The 20,567-nt window shown below is 44.1% G+C and overlaps 1 protein-coding gene across 18 annotated transcripts in view; it reads right to left on the bottom strand.

The window, feature by feature from the left end:
* The window catches only part of tns1b (tensin 1b), a 136,027-nt gene that overhangs the window by 43,983 nt on the left and 71,477 nt on the right, over positions 1-20,567 (bottom strand). For 15 of the 18 annotated variants that reach the window (XM_034573502.1, XM_034573503.1, XM_034573509.1 and 12 more), the window contains 2 exons: positions 15,965-16,003; positions 4,065-4,106 (listed from right to left, as the gene is read on the bottom strand). In XM_034573502.1, coding sequence (XP_034429393.1) covers positions 4,065-4,106; positions 15,965-16,003 — 81 coding nt within the window. Of the gene's footprint in view, positions 1-1,672; positions 2,014-4,064; positions 4,107-15,964; positions 16,004-20,567 lie in introns of those variants that run through there. The other 3 variants (XM_034573507.1, XM_034573518.1, XM_034573517.1) reach the window with 2 other exon arrangements.

Below are 20,567 nucleotides of genomic sequence, written 5' to 3'. Positions count from 1 at the left end.
ATGGTGCAGAGTGAAGTTTGTGTTCATCCTACCCGGTTTATCTGCAGGGAAGATTTGATAGTCAATGTTTTTTATCTAATAAGAAACTGAATTTGCTTTATTACTGTTCACATGTGTGGTTTATAAATATGTTTGAGTGATTTACTGAATTTCAAACTGAATTAAATTCAGTTGGCTATTTCTGACACAATCTTCAGACCCAAGTTCACAACTTTTCATTTAAAAAATAAAAGCTTTGTAATTCAGCTCGATATAAAGCAACAAAACAAACGTGCTTTTACTTTAAGGACAACTTGCTAGAAGTGATTCTATGAATGTTGCTGCCATGACGGGGATCAGCTGCACTTCATCAGCCAACTCACGTTACACAAGTGTGAAGTCAATAAGATGAATGGTTCTGGAGTGTGTTCCACATTCAGACAGATCGTGGAATTCGTAGGTCGATGAACACATATGAGACATTTACTATTTAGATCATGTTTCCCAGGGTTATTTTCTTTTCCCACTTCAACAAAGCCATATGCACTTTCTCCCATTATCTCCCATGAGTCTGTTCTTGGACTTAGATGACACAAACCAAATCCCACCCCCCCACATTTCTGTCTTTGTTTTGGCCTAAACATGCGAGTGGGTTGCAAGGGGCCATAAAGTTCACTGAGTATAACTAGAGTATAACTAAAGGATTAAAAAGACGAGTCCGGAGACAGAGCATGAGGACGCCCGAGAGCTGCCGGACGTCTTATTGTGCATCAGCAAACAAAACTTTTAAGGTTATCGTGTTTGAGAAATGCCGGTGAAGAGATACCGAGATGATCTGGTGCCACCAGCTGAGCCAGCACACACGTAGAAAATAGCAGCATCTTAATTAGAGACTGGAAGAGCACAAAGAGTTCAGGAGGAGCTGAAGTGAACCCACACTTTGTCTCTTCACATTACTCTGAGTTGTTGTGCTCTGGACTTAGAGTGCAACCATACGAGCAAGTGAAAAAAGCATCGCAACAAAGCTGGAGTCAGAAACAAGACAGTAACTTTCCCTGTGGTCACGCAGATGTTTTTGTCATTAAAAGAAGTGAAAGACATTATGTTCAAGTTTAAACTCTGAAGCGTCACACTGCCCTGAATCATGAGATAAGTTTCTATTTTTAAATACGAGCCACAAGAAGCAACAGAGGAAAATCATGAATCATATTTGTCTCGGGTTCAGATCAGTAATCGAGAGCAGTGGACACAACTTTAGAGACATAAGCTCCTGAACACCTCGCAGTCCGCATCCTAAAGCCTGCTTCTCTCCTCTGAGAACTTGCAATGGGTGGGAGGAGGGGGGAGGTAGCGGGTGAGGAGGGGGTGGGAACTGGAGTGGGGGGTCCCGCGGGCCTGTTTCCAGATGAAAACCATCTGGGGAGGTTGACTTTACAAGCAGGCCGTACAAATTAACCATCTGAGAGAGAGAACGAGGGAGGGGGGAGGGAGGGAAGGCAGAAGAAGTTGGGGCTGGTGTAGAAATCGAGAGAGAGAAACTTTTTCTATGGCAGAAAAAAATACAAAGCAGCGAAAGGAGCGCACAGAGAAAAGTAGAAGCTACACGACCCGTGACGACTAGTTTCCAGGGGGGACCCCTCCGGTCATGAGGCTCCACATCCATTCATCCATCCATCCTCCACTTTCGTCCTACCGTCCTGAAAAGGTAACCCGTACTCCATCGCCATGCCCCCCTCAGCGAGGAGAGCCGCCTTCTCAGAGACCCTCCCCGGTTCATCTCTGCAGAGCTCCCTGCGTCAGCTCACTGCTCCGTGTCCGGCAGTGAAGCTTCTCCTGGGAAACCTCTCCCTTTCTTCCTCTGACAGCGGAGGAGGAGAAGCGGAAGAAGAAGAAGACGAAGACGAAGAAAAACAAAAACAACCAGGGGGCTCTATTTTGGGCCGTTGCCTGCCGTGGGCCACTTCATGCTCCCGCTCAGACCAGTCTCCTCCACAGCGCTCCTCGTATAGTCCCTGTCCACTCCCTCTCTTCTCTCTCTCTCTCTCTCTCCTTCTTTCCCTCTTCGTCTCCTGGGTGTGCTGCCCCCCCCTCTCTCTCTCTCTCTCACTCTGCCTCCCATCACATTATCTCTCACCCTCGAAGTCAACTCCCCCCCCCATGTACGGATCTAAATCTGCATCTGCCAACCCCGACCCTTTAGGCAAACGTGGGGTTTGATGCATGTTTGTACACACAAACACGTGCACATACACAATTACGAAACTGTAGCTCTACACAACTTTACATCTAAAATCAAGTCTGACCAACATCCTGACTCTGTAAAGGGAGTTTTTAAGTGTATATCAAATCGACTGTGACTTTAAAAATAGTTTCCTTTACACAGTTGACTTCACACAAAACATGTACAAGTTATTTCTATTTGCCATTTTCTCACGTTTCTGTTCTAAATTCGACATGTGGATGAATCATCAGACCAACCACTGTGTGAGGGAGGTCCATCCCAGAAAAGTTAATTTATTACTATTTATTGTGTTGCTTCGTTAACTGACCACCCTCCGACGTCGATGCTTATCAACAGAGTAAACCAGTATGCACCAGTGGAGAAATCCGAGACGCAGCAGCAGCCGACCACAGCAGCAGAGTAGAGTCCGAACCAGCGGAGCAAGAGGGACTCATGTAGTCATAAGACAAATCTTTTTGATGCTCCGAGGCGATGAGGCGTGGCGCATATCTCCCAGACGTCACAGTGTAACCACACTGCAAATGCCCATGACCAGACAGTAGCAGCTGCATGCCCCCCCCCCCACACACACACACACACACACACACACCAACATATACATGCATATAAACTCTGCCCTGCATAATGTACAGACGTGATCGGAGTTAAGGTGCAGACCACAATTACAACTTGAGAGGAAAAGCTGGACAGTGAGACGTGAGACTGCAACACTTGTCTCAAGTGAGGCTCCTGTCTACAAGTCTGTGTTCTTCTTGTTCTACAATGTAGGAGAAACCAAAGAAATAACAAAGCAGATGTCACACACACACACACACACAGACACACACACACACACACACACACACACACACACACACACACACACACACACACACACACACACACACACACACACACACACACACACACACACACACACACACACACTGGTGCTTATGTGTTTATTTTGGTCCTTGTGGAGAAAGTGGGAACTTGGCTTTGGGTGGTAACTCTAAATACTTGAGCTTTCCTTTCCCAGACAAAACACAACTCACAGGAAGTTGTGTCACGGACAACGAGAGCCAAGTGAGTCCAAGCCCAAACATGTATGTTCTAATTTTCTCAGAGTGTTGACATGCACACACTGTGTTGATGAAAAACTATTGTATATCATTTTAATCATTATTTCCAAAACAACAATGTTGTTGTTAACATGCGTCTCTAATGTAAATGTTGAGATCAGTCTTTTCGAGCAGAGGAAGATGCTGGCTGTGATATTTATTGCCAAGCTTGTATACTTATGCTCAATGAAATCAAAATTATATGTTGAGTTTGGATGATATAAACCAATAAATGTCCAATATTGAATATTCAATTTCAGTTTGATACTCTGTGAAACATTTATCCAGACCTTAAACCTCCACCTGCACACTGAGTGCACGACCAGAGGCACAAACTGAAAACTTTGCATCACATTGTTGCAGTGTGAAATCACTCAGCTCCGTCTGGTTTGTAATGACACAATTTGAGTTCCAGGCAGTTTCATCAGTCAGTCATCATCAAGTAACACTGAGCAGCAAACAGCTTCGTATGCCAAACTAACTGTAGACACTAAAATAATGATTTGTAGATTCTGCAACTGTAAAAGCTGATCTCTAAAGAATATTGAGCTATTTGAAATGTCACTTGAAGTCAAAGTAGAAGAAGCTGTGGTTTGGATATTTCTGTCACTAAGTAATACCTTTTCCTACATCAAACATTATCTGTGGCGGGCGTTACAGAGGCAGATGAATGGGCTCCTTCAGCCCAGCAAGCGAGAGGTCAGTGAGTGAAATGTAGAAAGAAGAACAAAGTTGACGCTCACCATGGTGTCTACATGTTTGAGAGGGAGGTCACTGCTCGGCGCCTGTTCACAAAAGACAAAGACAGAAGGAGACAGAAGGTGAGATCAGTACCTGCAACACTTCATACCTCAAACTCTCACCACTATATGTCGTGTCACGCCATCTCATGTCGTCCTGTCTCATCTCGTGTTGTGTTAACGCTGCACTCGGCACCATTCTTTGCCCTAATGTGGCCGGCAGCGGAGTGGGGCTCCACCTTGAAAGCGTGGGACCATCCATAACCTCTCTGTGCAAATATTTACGCAAAGAGACAGCTCTGCTTCCATTAGCCAGGACCAGAGAGCCCATCCGTGGAGCTCGTCTCTCTTTCAACGCCATATACAGCTATGGACGGAGAGAGAGGGAGAGAGGAGCAGGCCAACAGAGACAGATGTGGGGGGGGGAGAGAGAGAAAAGGGACAGATCGGGACACCGAGCGAGAAGGAGGGAGAAAGAGATGAAAAGGGGGAATACAGAGGGAGGGGAAGGGACATAAAAGCAGAAGGGAAGGTCGGCTATAGAGGGAGAAAGATGAAAGCATGAGACAACGTTTCCTGGTGGGGAGCAGAAGAAAAAAGCATCAGAGAGAGATCCATGATGTCATGAGCTTGTGTGGGCTCGGCCAACCTCAGGCCGACACACACAGATGTTACGTCCTGAATGAAGCAGAAACCTCCGGTGTGAGCAGCACCAGGCTTCACTGTGTGGAGCCGAGAAGGAGTATATATGTCTGAGGGCACTTTTATTTATAGAAACACAACTGTACATTGTACACAGCAAATTACAGCATCCTGAATGACAGGGCTGCACTGAGACTGTAATTCAGCCCTGGACTCGGGGATGGAGCGGCCAACTGTTGGTATTGTTTTCCACCGAACATGCTCTGATCTTCTCTCTGTACCACAAAGATGCAAACTCCTCTGATCAGTGTCGTTGAGCCTGTCAGATTCCAACAAAGACGAGGGTCAGTTCCAAATTGGGTTTCTGCTCATATCACCCCCTCAATATTGAAAGTTGGTCTGGTCCTAGTGGATCTTTCTGGTATATGTCTGCACCTAGGGCTATGACTTATTATCAATATTACAAATATTTCAAACTTTTACCTTGATTACAAGTGATGAATTCTTTTATTTTATAATGATATATTTTTTCAGTGTTTAAATACGTGTGTCCTAAACTTTAGAGCGAATCAAACGAACACAAAGTAAATTCAACTGTAGCCTACGTGTCCTAATAACCTCTGATTACTGATGGTGTTTATTATTAACGTGTAATGTGAATCTTTGTCACGCGCTGAATTGATTCCAGTCATGAACCAGATTTTACCAATACGGACTAAAAACAGCCTTTATATTTTCATTATGTTCAGAAATATGTTTAAAATGTTTTAAAGAGGTTTATAGTCAGCAAAATGAGATACAAAATTACTGGTAAGATATGAAACAAAAACAGTCTTCATAGTTTCTATGGATGAACTATTAAAAATTCAAAAGAGGATTTAAAGCTTAAGTTATTTGAAAACAGGAAGATATTAAGACTGATATTAAGGGTAAGTCTGATTCTATCCTATATCTGTATCCTATTCTATAGTTTAGGGCCTGTGTAGGACCCATTCGTTCTCACAGGGGACAAGTATCTTTAAAATTGGGTCATAAGTGAGCAGTGTCATTTCTAAAAAGACAAAAATTGCTGGGTAACTTTGATGCTTACTCAAAAAAGAGTAAATGTGTTGGGGACTAACTTCAGCAGCAGATCAGTGCTCACTTAGTGACCTGGTGAAGTAATGAAGAGACGTGTCACAGTGCGGCTAATTGATTTGTTTGGAGCTCTGTGGTGCAGAATAATGAGACATATCAGGCTCTGCACAGACAGACAGGACACGTGGGACCAGTCCATTGTTCACTTTGGTCTTTTCATTAGATGCAGTGAGAAATACAGATCACCACAGAACAGCTACACAACAGAACAAGCGAGATTTAAAGTGTTAAATTGTTGTGTAGAGCAGAGAGCGAGGGGACTGTCCCAGACTGAGAGGCAGTGACACCACGGATGCTCTGCTTCCGCTACAAAGCTCCAGTGGAACATAAACAGTAAATGCAAAGGGTAAATTATAGTCTGGGTGAGAAGGCCCCAGAATACAGAGTGTAAAAGACCAGACTAAACCACCAGGGAGGAGCCCAAGAATAATCCAATACCAACCGACCACAGGTACAGAGCAAAGCGGGTGTCGTTCGTTGATTTGACACAGAGATCTACACGTTCTCTCTCCGCCCGGCAGGTGTGTGATTTTTGTGTTGTTGTCGTACATCCGACATATGGAAGACAGCAGCGCTGCCTCCAGGAATGAAGGGAGCGGAAACAGCAGGCTGATTTCTGAGGCTCAGACTGTGGATGTTCTGAGGCCACAGTTTGCAGCCGCAGGCATTTTCACACAAATAGAGCCTATTGTGCGAACGCCAGGGAAAAGACACACAGACACAAACAGTTCTGACATGTGCGTTTCCTCCGCTTTGTGCAATTGCAGCCAGGTGTTTGTGTGTGTGTGTGTTTGTGTGTAACAACTAATTTAGAACGCATGAGAAAGACGGGGAAGTTGTTCATCAGCACAGAGGCTGCTCGTGATATCAAATACTTTCTTCTAGAGCCAGAACGAGGCTTTGATTTGATAAACAGTATATTTCACTGACTGGAATGATTAAGTGGTTTAAATCAGCAGGACATCAACTTTCCTAACCGTGAATCTGTTGTGTCATCCAAGAGAACCAGAACTGTGTTCGGAGTAGAGATGGAGAACTGTGTTTACGTGCAGCCGGAGGAGTTTCAGGCAGCACTAAATCTAAAGTGCTTCATTAGAAACTGGACCGTGGCAGATGGTTAAACACTCCAGAATCCAGAATCATCATTATATGCAGAATCTTGCAACTTGATGAACATCACTGTTGCCACGCAGCCACTTATAGCCGGATTATAGCCGACTCTAAAAACACCAGGACGATCACAAACATAATTTATAAAAGAAAGAAAAAGTATAGACGAATAAAAAGAATCATTGTTCTGTAATCAAGGGCTCTGCACAGCTGAGGACACAAACCTCATGGTCCCAATTCACTTGTGATAATGCATATTATACATTATATTACTCCCAATTGGGGTAATGCTTAGATTGTTTTAAAAATAAATGTTATAATGATAAATCCATAGTGTAAAATCTGATTTCCTGAGTTCCTGGAAACATCCCGAGCTCAGAGTCATCCCCTCCGAGTCAGCTGAGCGTCATGTTGCATCTGTTCTCGCAGCAGCAGCTAATACAGGCTGTTGATCTGTGGCGGTGAAACAGCGAAGACACACGGAGATGAAATGTTGCTTCTCAGGAAATCGAGTTGACAGAGCGACAGAGTGTTGCTGTTAATCATCGCTCATCATCATCATCATCATCAACCGACCTGCTCGTCTGTTTTAAAGCTGCTGCCGGTGGTCTCCTGATCATGTGATGTGTGCAACCGAGTCTAGATTAGTCTATAAAAGTTCTTATTCTCATAACTCTGTCCAATCATTTGTACCAGTTATTAAAAAACTGAACTCGCGGTGGGTAACTGCACAATCGCTGCAGTGAAGAACAAGCAACAGAGAGAATTCCACACCCGAACAGTTTTATTTTACTTCAACGCTTCGCACTCTCGACCAATGACTCATACCAACGTTACTGAAGTATTTCCTGAAGCGGTCCCTGGCTCATTCTCTTATGTAGAGAGGTGCAGGATGTTATTGTTAGAGACTTCAGATGTAATGGAAGTCCATGTAAACCCAGTCTCTTCATCCATACATGGACATCACAGCTCAATCTATATATATTCTATATATAGATTTTGGAGCAGATCCAGATAAACGGGCGGATCCAGGAATTCTTTTTACTTTCTTTAACATGGCAAGTTAACTATGGTGGAGGTATCTGCTGTCTAAACAAATACCAGCGATACTAGTCTGCAATACATCGAAATAAACTAGGTGGGCCCAGGACACATGTGCATAGGAATGACTTCCAAAAAAACTACAAAAACAAACGTGTACGACCTGGGACAGAACCTTTAAGAGCCTCGGCTGGACAGTAGACGCCTCTTCCAAAGTACAAACACACGATTATTCACACTAATCACCTGCAACAGGACGGCGTTTCAGAGCCACCTGCTTTGTTACTCGTGCTCCAGTGTCCTCTTCAAACCGTCACGAGAAGAACGAACACGAGGGGCGACCTGTGACGCGCCTCGTGCCCGTCTCCTGCCCGCACCGCACATCACAGTGTGTAACTTTCACCCGCAGCTCTCATCGCAACATGTGCGTTGTTTCACATGAGCACAGAGGCTCCTTTGACCAATTTACCAAATTATAGCCCGCTCTTTTGGGAAAAGCAGAGGAAGCGAGCATGCTGGGAGTCCCCCCCCCTCTCCTCCTCCTCCTTGAATGTGGGGTTAAACGTAGCCCAAAGCCAGTGCCTCCTGGAAATGACCAGGGCTAAATATATAGCTGTGCATCTTTAGAGCTTAAGACACAGCCCAGTGCGGACGGCAGAGTGGTTCAGATCACCACTTTGGGTGTGTGGGTGCTGGTGTGAGGACAAGGAGAGAGAGAGGGGAGTGTGTGTGTGTGTGTGTGTGTGTGTGTGTTTGTGTGTGTGTGTGTGGTGTGTGTGTGTGTGTGTGTGTGTGTGTGTGTGTGTGTGTGTCTGAAAGGAAACAGACTGATTGTGACTGTTGAAATGATTCAGTGTTTACGTTCAGGCAGTGAGGTCAGCTCTGCAATAGTGTGTGTGTGGTTGTGTGGTTGTGTGTGCGCATGTCTAATAAGTTATGAGGGACAATTTTGGTTCAGTACCATCATTGTGAGACATTTTGGCCGGTTCCAAATCAAAGGGCACAGTTTGAGGGTTAAAACCTGGTTTTAGGGTTAGAATTAGATTTATGTGAGGGTGAGGGGCGTGTGTGTGTGTGTGTATGTGTGTGTCTGTGTGAGAGTGTGTGTGTGTGCGTGTGTGTGTGAGAGTGTGAAAGAGAAAGAAAGTGAAAGAGGGCGTTCATGTTGCTACACTGAACTGTATATGATTTTCAGTTGTTGCCCTCAGCATCTCTGGCCTCAAATGGGAAGGCTGCTGTGTGTTGTGCCTAAATGTGTGTGTGTGTGTGTGTGTGTGTGTGAGTCAGACCAAAGGTGTGTGTCGAGCCATACCCCCTCTCTCCCCCTCTCTTTCTGGACGGCCTCGTACACCGAGAGTGCGACTGCTTTCTTTGGAGACTGTAAAGAACACACACCATCTGGACTGGCAGCCGTGTGGCTACGCACCCGCTCTACTCCTATGTTTACACTGCAGTTGGACGTGGGCCCGCACGGCGAGCCGAGCGGCCTCAGACATGCCTCGGTGTGCTTGTGTTTCGACTAAGCTGCTGGAGTGATGCATTCCTTCACTTTGATGAGAAACTATGCAGCTTGCAACGAGCAAATCGCAGTTCACCTTCAGTTTCCCTGAGGTGAGTGCATGCAGTGGTGGAATGTAAAAGAAAAAAAAACTCATTAATGCTTGTTGGTTCTTTTTAGGGTTTCTTTCTTTCTTTCTTTCTTTATAGGGTTAAAACGTTGGGAAATTAACATGTTGCCCTTAATCTAGAAACTTTGTAAGACTCTCTGATTGTTGTGGGACATTGGTCCGTTGTGTCTGACATGGTCCATCACTGTGGGTGACGGACACTGACAGATCTGTGACAGGACACCTGCAAGGGCTGCTGTGTCAAATAGTGCCTTCTAGTGGTAATAAACACAAACTGCAGGCCTACACACAGTCAGCGTGATGACAGGTCACCTGAGTCTTCAGTCCTGTTATTCCTCACAACATAACAGTAGAATAACTGATCCCCTTCCAAAGATCCCCACCTGTAGACACAGCACCTCACACACAAACACAATCACACACAAACGCACAACAAGGCCAGGGCCGTAAGAAGTCCGTCACAGTAAAAAGAACCGCGACAAATGGTGGATGCCTCAATATGAAGAATATATAAAAACCTCAGAATCAGTGTAATAAGACAAGAAATTAAGATGTTGAATAACTGGAGAAGAAATTAGAAGTTTTCAATCACCAGGTCTCAGCTTATTGTTTTACTTTATACACATTGGAAAGAGAAACACAACCAAATGACAAATAGCAGTTTTATCATGTTAGATTATTTAGCCAATTTCTCTTCGTATATATGTTTTTGACCATATCTAACAACATGGCAATAACAGACAAAATCACATGAACAATAATGACAGTGATTCTCAAAAGCAAAAACCTGTTCTCCACTGTTACACGTTAGATTTGACAAAACTTTGAAAACCTTTTTTTTGTTTTTAATCAGAATTTAATTGAAATTATTCACCTGGACAACTGAGTTTTGTATAAAAATCAATAAAATAGAACGATCATCTTCATAAAATGGCCCCAAAGACTGGAAAACAATATTCATTTATGGTCAAGCCCTACCACTTCAAACACACACACACACACACACACACACACACACACACACACACACACACACACACACACACACACACACACACACACACACAGCTGTTAGTCTCTCATGCTCTGTGCTCCTTCATCTGCAGCGTTCACACAGCCATGTCCCAGAAATGTAAACATACTGTAGTGGTGCAGAGGGAGGGGCTGCGTAGGCCTGTGTTCCTCCACGGTTACAGTTTGTACGTGTGTGTGTGTGTGTGTGTTTGTTCCCGTTCCCATCCCCTCGGGGTAGTGGATGCCAGGAATCCCTCAGGACCAGAGGAAAAGCAAAGTGGACCGCCCCCGCTGTGGGAAAAACCCCTGAGCCGTCTGCGACCCCAAACCACCTCTGACTTCCCCGTGTTTCTCACCCCGCCCGTCCCTGCTCTTACTGATACGGACCGGCCGCTCTGTTATGTAACCAAACGCCTCCGCCAACGTGTGAGAGAGGACGGAGCCTCTAAAGGCATCCGCCAAGTATTTTTACTCCTTCAGGATGTGTGTATGTGTGGAGGGGGTCTACACAACCACACCCACATGTGTACGGACACACACACACACACACACACATGCAAACATTACCTATGAGTTACTTTCCTTCCTCCACTCTTTATACTTACATGTCCAAATATGGTAATAACATAGAAACATCATGACAATAATCTTGCTATTGAACTTCAACATGCATGTGAAAGTATGAGATGTTCTGTACATGCAATAAAGTTCTATAATAACAAAGCATGTGTGTTATTTAATGTCAGGGCTTTTTATAAATGCCTTTACAAACAGGATTCAAATGACTGTCTGGTGGATTAGTTGTTATACTGGGTAGGAGTTGACAGTCTGTGCTGGGCTGATGGGGATGTCATGTTCAGAGCTACTGGGAGTCGAACCAGAATGTCCGCAGTGTGTTCACGTCATTCTGAATCTAACGGATATTTGTTACCACACTAAATAACTAAAACTCCAGCTGGGGAAGCATTTATTTATATTTCCTCAACAACAACTCTTCCAATCAACTTCAAAATTGGCGGGTGAATTGCTCAAGTTTTTTGGATGAGCCTGAAGACTTCAAACATTGTGTTTTACTTTGACATGAAGAAAAAATCTGGAATTGCATGATGAGGACAGGGCAGCACCCGGGACATGCCAGAGTTTTAAGACACGTGGAAGTCAACTGTGCTCATGCTGTTATCTTTCTGTTAAGGACAGGAGTTTATATGGGTGGGTATCACAAAGCTTCTCTGAAATTGCGAAAGTCTCGACCCTCTTCCAAGCAAACTCCTATTCTATTCAGAGAAACAGCCGAAGCGTCCAAAGGAAACCAAAGCACAACACAAGGATGATGGACAGAAGGAGGAGGATGTTGGCATCTGATAACCGGCAGTTACTGAAGTCTGGAGAGACTGACACTGACATAAAGAACCAGGGCTGAGGGAGACCACAGGCTGAACGGATGTTTCTTCATACTGTACTTTCTAACACTGGTTAGAACACTGGTAAGAAAGTCAATTGCAGCTGAGCAGACAAGTCCACGATGATAATAGGTCGTAGTGATTGTTTTGCCTCCTGTAACTGCAACATCTTGGTGGGAATGACTTCGTAAAACTGGAGTTTACAAGCCACAGTAAACTGAAACAACCCGGTTTTTAACCACGTCAATTACGAGTGTGTTCATTATTCAATGTTTAGATTAAGAATGAGAACTGGAACTGCGGGTTTTCTTAGGAGTGTAAAGAACAAAACTTCTTTTTTTTACAAACTACACTTCAACATTACCTCATATAACACACAACAAATCGTCAGTGCATTAAAACAAAAGACAACATTATCTACACACATTTGACGATTTGCTGGATCCTCTTGTAGGACACTTTAAAAAAAACACTTGACACATTGAGGCCGGCTCTTAGTTCAATATTAAACATGGTGGTTTCATGTAGGAGCCACTTCAGACATCTCCAGCAGGGAGCTGGGATCTTACTGTATGTCGTAATGAAATTACAGGGCACATCATGGAAGTATGTGTGGCTCTAAACACGGCGCTAATTGGACCACATCTAGCCCATCGTGGCCCTGCACTTACTCAAGTCCTGGCCCTGTTCCCCCCCCCCCACTACTACAACAAGACCTGCATGACGTAGGTGTTGGCGTTCGCATATTTGTGCTTGTGAGTGCATGCATTGGCAATGTGAGTTTCTGGGGGTGGGGGGGGGGTGCATGTGTCCAGATGTGCAGCCATGGCTTCCTCACCAGAATCTGTAATACCTCTCCCTCTGTGCCCTCATCCTGCCTTTGTGCTTGTGCAAAATAAAACAGATGATTCCCGGCAGCGCAGCCTCAACATGAGGGCACATCTGAGCAATGCTCCCACCAAGTGGGTGGAGGGGGGAGGGAGGGGGGGGTCTATTTAAGGGTAGTCACTTCTGTCATCAGCACTCCTGGACGGGATCCCCCAACACCCCATCATCAATTACAATAAATAGACTTTGAGTTGGCTTTACCTTCCCCACGGCGGAGTGTTTCATTTCAAATCCCCTCTGTTTACTCCGTCGTCAGTAGCCAGTGGGTGACTTAACTTAAAGAGCATGTTCATTTCATAATTACACAGATTTAACATGAACATACTTGTGCTTGTGCTGTACTATTGGACCGTTTCCAACCCTGTAGCTTCACAAAGACGTGTACAAGAACAGTAGACAGGTAGTAGACAGTAGACAGGCTTGATAAAAATAAATACGTTAGTAATAGCTGCAATTTATATTTTTCAGTTAGCAATAAATCCAAGCGTGTGCTCATCATGAAAGTTCATCTCGTTTGTTTGAATGGCTTCAAGACACATCGTCACCTCGTCGTGAACTGTAACCTGATGCCACGAAATCCACAGGCGTGTTTGGTTTTAAAGCGACCATGGATGAGAAGTCGTTGAACGTGCGCAGAAAAAAAATATTTTAAACACATTTGATACGACTGAAAGCTCCAGAATTCAGCCACTTAATGGACCGTGTGACTTTAGTCTCCGAGGTCAGGAGTGAACCTTCAGTCTCAGCTCTGAAGCCAACACGGTGAGAAGTTGAAAAACTAAAACAGCTAGAATTTCTACATCTCCATTTCCATGGAAAAGGGGCCGACTTCAATCCGCCACAGAAGATCATGCGATACCATTGAACGACCCACAGCATCGACTAAATGACGTTCGCCGGGAAACTGCTGACTCAGCATTGTTGTTTGATTCTATCAAAGCCAAAAACAAGATATGCTTAGAGACGAAAGATAGTGAACTGTAAGGAGGCGGTAGGCACGCACACACACACACACACACACACACACACACACACACACACACACACACACACACACACTCACTATCACTCTTTACACATTATGTTGTATTTTGATATATCTGGCTGCATTGACAGTTTAATTCTCCTCAGGGGATCGATCAATCAATTAATCAATCTATCAACATATCTATTCTTCTGTAGCTATGACTAATTCCACTTATGACCCAGTAATAAAGCTGTGTTTCTTGTAGCTCGTCCATCTCAGTGGAATGTCTAGAATCACACACATGTCTGGATTTCTTTAAACATTTTTCTCCAGCGGAGTTTACAACTGGTTGGTCTGCACCTGAGTGTGGCTGTAACTCATGTTGGTCTCTGACCACGAGCGAAGGAATTCACCAAACATGGGCCAGAGGAGCGCTGACACGCACCTCGGGCCAGGGGGCTGCAGTCGAGAACGCTCGTTGGCATGCGCGCTAGCACGTCTACACACAGACACAATCCAAACAGCAGCGTCCAGTTCCCGTCAGTCACCAGACGGATGAGCCATACTACGCACAAGTGGAATGATTTACTCTTCTACGTAATAGGGTCTTTTTATATAAACTGAATACGGAAGGGCTCTCCGCGGTGCTCAACTCCATAACTCCGTTTAACACAGTTTAAAAGGTACGCCAGCAAATATTTTACACCTCAGCTCATCAGCGTTTATGGGAGCAATCAGCATCTTTAATGCAGGCGAGGAAGCCCCTGGGGAGACTCCTGTTGGCAGGCAGAGGAGAAGGAAGCTGTGATGAAGGGACAGGCTCTGTGGTGGATGTCTCATTCCATTCAAACAGATTATGGACCAGAAAGGACAGAAATATATTCTGTTCAGTGTTTGTAATAATAATGAATAATTCATGAGCGAATATTTTAGCAATATGCAACAATCCCCGCAGGAAGCATGCCTTCCTGTTTACACTGGCACGTGTATGCTCAGTGAATGCCGTTTTCAAAATAAAATGCAGTAGTGTGGATGTAGCCGAAGCCAAAACAACATTTTATTTCTATCTACGAAGGTCCCGGGCTGTGTTGTTAACTCTGCAGCCATACACGAGCATGCCAAGAATTTCATTGTACTCATTTAAAGTTGAGTGACACTAATACTGCTGATGAGAGGTCACCTGTCAGACTGCAGGTTCAGTCAGTAAAAGTGAGTGTTTGTGTCGTATGGAGCCCGGCAGGCAGTGCGGGAACGGCCGTTTACTTTTTAATTATTGCGCTCAGTGTCTGAAGGTGTTTGTCAGAAACCAAAGAGCTCCGGGTCAACAGCCGGCGCGCTTTACCCACAATGCTGCACATCTTAAACAGATGTCTTCATGCAGAAGGTATCTAGTGTGAAAGCATCTGTAGAGGATAATAACATGTTCTTGTTTGATTACTGCAGCTTCCAGAGAGGACGTTTAGTCAAATACTTTCTCTGTGAGCGTAGAGAAGTGCAGGGGATATTTGCTTTGGTTTGTCAACCGCCCAAAACCATTTAAATACACAACATGCAAGCGAGAGAGTGAGAGAACCATGTCCAAGTCTCACACAGCTCCTAATGCCAATACCAAATAAGGCAACAGAGCAAGCGTGTGTTTTATTGCCCTTCCAAAATCACTTCATACTCAGACTACATCTCACTTTGTTCACTGTTATTTTAAATACCAGAAAACGTCATAATGATATAGCAGATTCAGGCACGCCGTGTTTTATCATTCTTATCTGGATTGTTTTTTTTTGTTTTCACGGCGAAGCAGCCAAAAGATACGACTTTCAATATACCTGTGACAATTTTAGCAGAACAGACACACAACAGTTAAATCAAGTCAAGACAAGTATGTTTATAAAACCCCAGATCACAAGTTTCAGTCTCGGGGGGGGGCGGGGGCGTTCAGATAAAGATTCATTATCTGCAATAGTAACTGCCTTGTTAGTGTAGCTGATAGAGGCTGTTACCAAAGCAAGGACCCAATAATGTCTGCTGAGCACGTACAGCATGGAAGCAATTACTTAAAAAAAAAAAAGTGTTACTCACCAGCTCATAGTTTGTTGCTGGAACACAAGAGGAAGACACCTGGAAACAGAAGAAGAAACTTGTTAGTTGTGTCATTGATTAGATGCACTTCATTTAAAACAGCATTATGCTGCAATAAATGCATTCAGGTTATACATTATGGCTTCATACAGTACGTGAATATGCTTCAATATGCCAATGCAACATTTCATAGCCACTAAAAACGCAACTGTAAACCCAGGAAAGGCTCAACTTCATTCGCCTTAACGCTGCACTGATCAATATTTTATATAAACTATGAGAAAAGGGTGTAATGTGAAGGAGAAGAGAGGATTATCTCAACTCTGCAGATCTCCCGCAGAGCGTTTTAGCCTCTTTCAGCTCATTGTTTTTGATTGTATGGCTCGGAGCTTTACTGTTTTGGTTCACTATCACCTAAAGGCACATAGTTGGCAAGTAGTGAAACACAGTAAAGGATTTAGCAGCTACAACACCGGATGCTAACAACTCTGAATCAACTTGCTGTAAAACATGTTAGCCATTACAACATATAAGCATCTTAAAACTATAATTGGCGAGAGCATACCTCCACCAAGGCTAACGCCCTATCTCGGCATGATAAAGAAAGACACAAACAATTCCTGGATGAGCCTCTCTATCCCGATCCGTTCCAGATTTTAATAATTCTTCTTCCTTCCCCTTACAGAACTTCATGGAAATTGGTTCAGTATTTTTTACGAGGAATCCAGGTGAATGTCAGACCAACAAATAGAAATGAAAACCCAGCCTCCTTGGCAGAAGCAATAAGACTCTTAGTATTATTTGCGAGCTGCCACATTTCCATCAGAAAAGACATTTCCTACGACTGGCCCTGGTTCAGCATCACCCTGACAACGTAACTCAGCTACGACAAGGTAATGACGGAGTATTAGCGCTGCAATAAACAGACTTAAGAGCCAATTGTCCATCTCTCCAGCTAGAAATCTAAGATCGAGGTTTAACTCGACCGAAGCATCAGATGTGGTTAGTCAGGGGTGGGATCGCTCCAACAGAACTCATGATCTGTCAAGTGGCCGAGCTAATCCCATTACCGTCCGACAGTTTCCATAATGGTTCCGTGAGGTTGGAGCGAGAGCATGAGGACAGAGGCTGATAAACAGGAAGAGTGTAATGATAATGGCCCCGAACAGATGATTCAAATGAAGTGCTTCCAGAAAGAAAAAAAGACGACTCGATGAAAACAAACCACCGACGCTTCCTTCCTGAGCGACTCTGCGTTCTGTCCCTTCGACTCGGTTTCGCCATCACTTTTGTGAAAAATCCCTAGAAACCTAATTTGAACCAGTTAGTTCTTCTAAGCCACTTTCTCATCTGAGGATTAGTGACAAACAGCAAATCCAGCACACGACAGCTTTATGACTCCAGTCGGCTTTGGACTTGTTACATCTTTGTTTTATTACTGTACAAGGACTTGGTCTTTTTTAGCTTTTGAAAGATTAGGCCCCGGGGGGTTATCACCACTGTTGACCTTTTAAAAGCAACTTCAATCTGAGCAGCTGGTCTTCCACTCTCCTTATCCAAGACTAATTGTGTCATTGCAAGAACACAACCCCTCTGCTCTGTTGGGGTCTGCTTTGTGTTACTGTTGGAGGACGTATATTCCGCATCTGCCCACAAATATCATGTAGAACCCACTTGAACAAAAAAAAGGTGACTGGGCAAAGAGGTAGTATTCAGTCTCCAGTTGATTTCAAAGTAAAAGTGATACCAGTATTAAGTAGTTCCTGCCAATGAGTTGTACTGCTTCATTGCCTCAACTCCTTTTTAAACGTTTCCAAAACAGAATTGATGCAGTAATGTCTGGCTAGTGACTGCTCACCAAAGTAAAAGCACCACTGCGGTGTGAGAATGGCTGATTAGACTCACAAAGTTGAGGCTGTGTGAGTCACCCATGGGCCATTAAATTCTCTTGGTTTCTTTTATAACCATTACCTCATCTGCAATACAGGAAGGCTAACTGGAAACAGAAGAGGATCCACTGATATGAACAGGGGCAGTGGCTGGTGGTGCACCCAGTAAACCATTCCTCACCTGCTTATGAAATTCCACAAAGGTAGAGTTTTGTTTGAGAAGTTGAACTGGTGAAATGGTGAAATGCCGAAAGCAGTTTGTGTCGAACACAAGGCCAAAAGAATCTGTTTGATTTTCATGGGAACAAAATGTTCCTCTTTGACTGCTGTCCGTCACAGCTGCCCTGTGTATCCGCAGCCTACTTGAATGAAGGCATCCAAGTGGAATGCGTCTCTGCTTTTTCAGAATTTGCGTCTGGCACGGCGGAGCGCGTCTGGAGCAGACAGGACACACTATCTGCGTCTGGCTCAGATCTCCTCCATTACAAGTTATTCCAACACTCCCGTAACCCTCCCAGTTCCCTCCCAGCTCTAGTCCCACTCCACCATCAATGTCACCTGCAGACATCGACGTGCCGTTCTTTTCTCAGTGTCTCTGTCCCTTCAGGTCGACCCTGTCACTGCCCCGACTCCTGTGGCGTGTTCAGTGTCTGCACCTGATTATGCCTCTGCAAGCTCTTGACAGCTCGTCCACCAGTAATCAGGGATAACTGAGTACACACCTAGTATCCATGCAGTAAATGAAATGAAAGTGAAGTAACTGGTTCACTTTGTCGCAACAGTAATTATTATTATTATTTCATCATTACCAGCAAAATGGACCAAACTAGGTGGATGTGAAAGCCCCCTTAGCTTTGTTGTGGCTGTCGGGCTGAAACAACTTAATCATTCCTCTTTGTAAATGGGGTTCGGTGACCTCGGGTCATTCCCATCAGAGCTCTGCTCAGCTTCAACCGTGCAGACATCTATTATACCAACATAGTTACCTTGTAATGAGACAAACATAATTGTTGAGTTGCTGAAATTCACTTTTAAAAGCTATGATTGAGGAGCCGCTGATCAAGGCCCAAGATGTATGTTTTAATTACCTGGATGTCATGTTTGATTGTGTGCAACTGTGCAGCCTGGAGCTGAACAGGTACATTACACAGGAGGCAGATTAATTTTACTAAGGACACAGTGCTGGTGCAATACAGGGAGCAAGACAGTCAACAACACAGTCCACATGTCAATGAAATACATGCAACCAAGTGGAATACCTTGTATTATTGAGCTACGTTACTTGTAGCCTTGTGCTTACAATGCAAGGGAATTAAAAAAGATCAGAAACCCTCATACAGTGTCTTTGTCTTTTCTAAGCCCAACTTCTAGGTTCATCATTCATCTTGTAGCTGTTCAATGAACCTGAGACGTGCCACAGTGTTACTGTCAACCTCAAAGTGTCAGATTGATAAACTACTGGATGAACCGTGAATGCATCTAATGCATAGTGAGGAATAAATGAAAGTTCAATCTTAAATTGCATCTTTAAGAGACAAGAGTGTTATTCATTGTGAGAGAGAAACACGACACAAGGAGCCGCTTCACCAAGAAGCTTCCAATCATCTAAAAGACTTTGGCTCAATGTCATGTCCAATAAAAATCAAGTTTATGTTTGATAACAATGACGGTATATTACCCACTGTGGCCAATGTAATATAAGTCATGTGAAGGTCAGATTGACAGAGGAGGTCTGCCCACATCAGAATAGCTCTCACTTCCCTGATGCTGGAGAGGAACTGGTAAAGGAGTCACAGCCAAGATCTCCCAGAAACCACAGGGACTATTTATCTAAAGGCACGGTGCAGGTGAGCACTTAGCGGCGGGCTAACCGCAGGTCAAGCAGCGGGAAACCACGATATGAAAAATACACCCAGAGCCGCCCACAGCCTGTTTGGGGCCCTGAGCAGAATTTGATTTTGGGGCCCCCACTGCCTTTGTGCTGGAAATACTATCGACCATTTCCAATGCATGATCTTTCACACACTGTAAATCTAACAGCCCCATTGTCCAGTCCAGTTCTGGGTGTGTTGATTATACCAATGCCAGAATTGCCCTTTTTAATAAAGATCCAATGGCTTGAAGATATTGCTTTGGTTGTTACGGCTGTAATGAATCCAGAATGACATAAACACTGTGTTCAGTGGAACTGCAGTGAACTCCCCAGACTATACCCGGGGTTCAAGTGGGCTAGCTTTGATTTTAGCAAAGCAGGGTTTATCAGCCGGGTCACCGATATTGGTCCAAATACTCCATGCTAACAGCTATTGGAGTACAATGACAATTTGTACAAACATTCGTGGAACCCAGAGGATGAATCCCTCTGACAATCATGAGCTGGACATATTAATCCAATCCAATCCAATCCAGATATTTGAACTTTAAACAAAGTACATTTTGGATGGAAACAACATATAAATCTAATGGAAACAAAGCAACTAATGGCTCTTGAATCACATTAGAATTTTAATGAAAACCTACACAAAGCCTTTGTCCCGGCTCTGCCGTGCGTGGGGAGGAGGCCTGGCCAGAGTGTGTGTTGATGCTATCGGGAGTATTCAAATGAGTGTAATATAATAAAGGATAATTGTGTTGTTGCATTCCGTACATGCTTCTGTTAACAGCATTAAACAAGGGCCCATTTCCTGCAGACAAAAGTCCATGTCAGACATCTC

Source organism: Hippoglossus hippoglossus, chromosome 21 (assembly GCF_009819705.1).
Source record: "Hippoglossus hippoglossus isolate fHipHip1 chromosome 21, fHipHip1.pri, whole genome shotgun sequence".
NCBI lineage: Eukaryota > Metazoa > Chordata > Actinopteri > Pleuronectiformes > Pleuronectidae > Hippoglossus > Hippoglossus hippoglossus.
The sequence above is the reverse complement of the archived record's forward strand: the minus strand, read 5'-3'. Positions and strand labels throughout refer to the sequence as shown.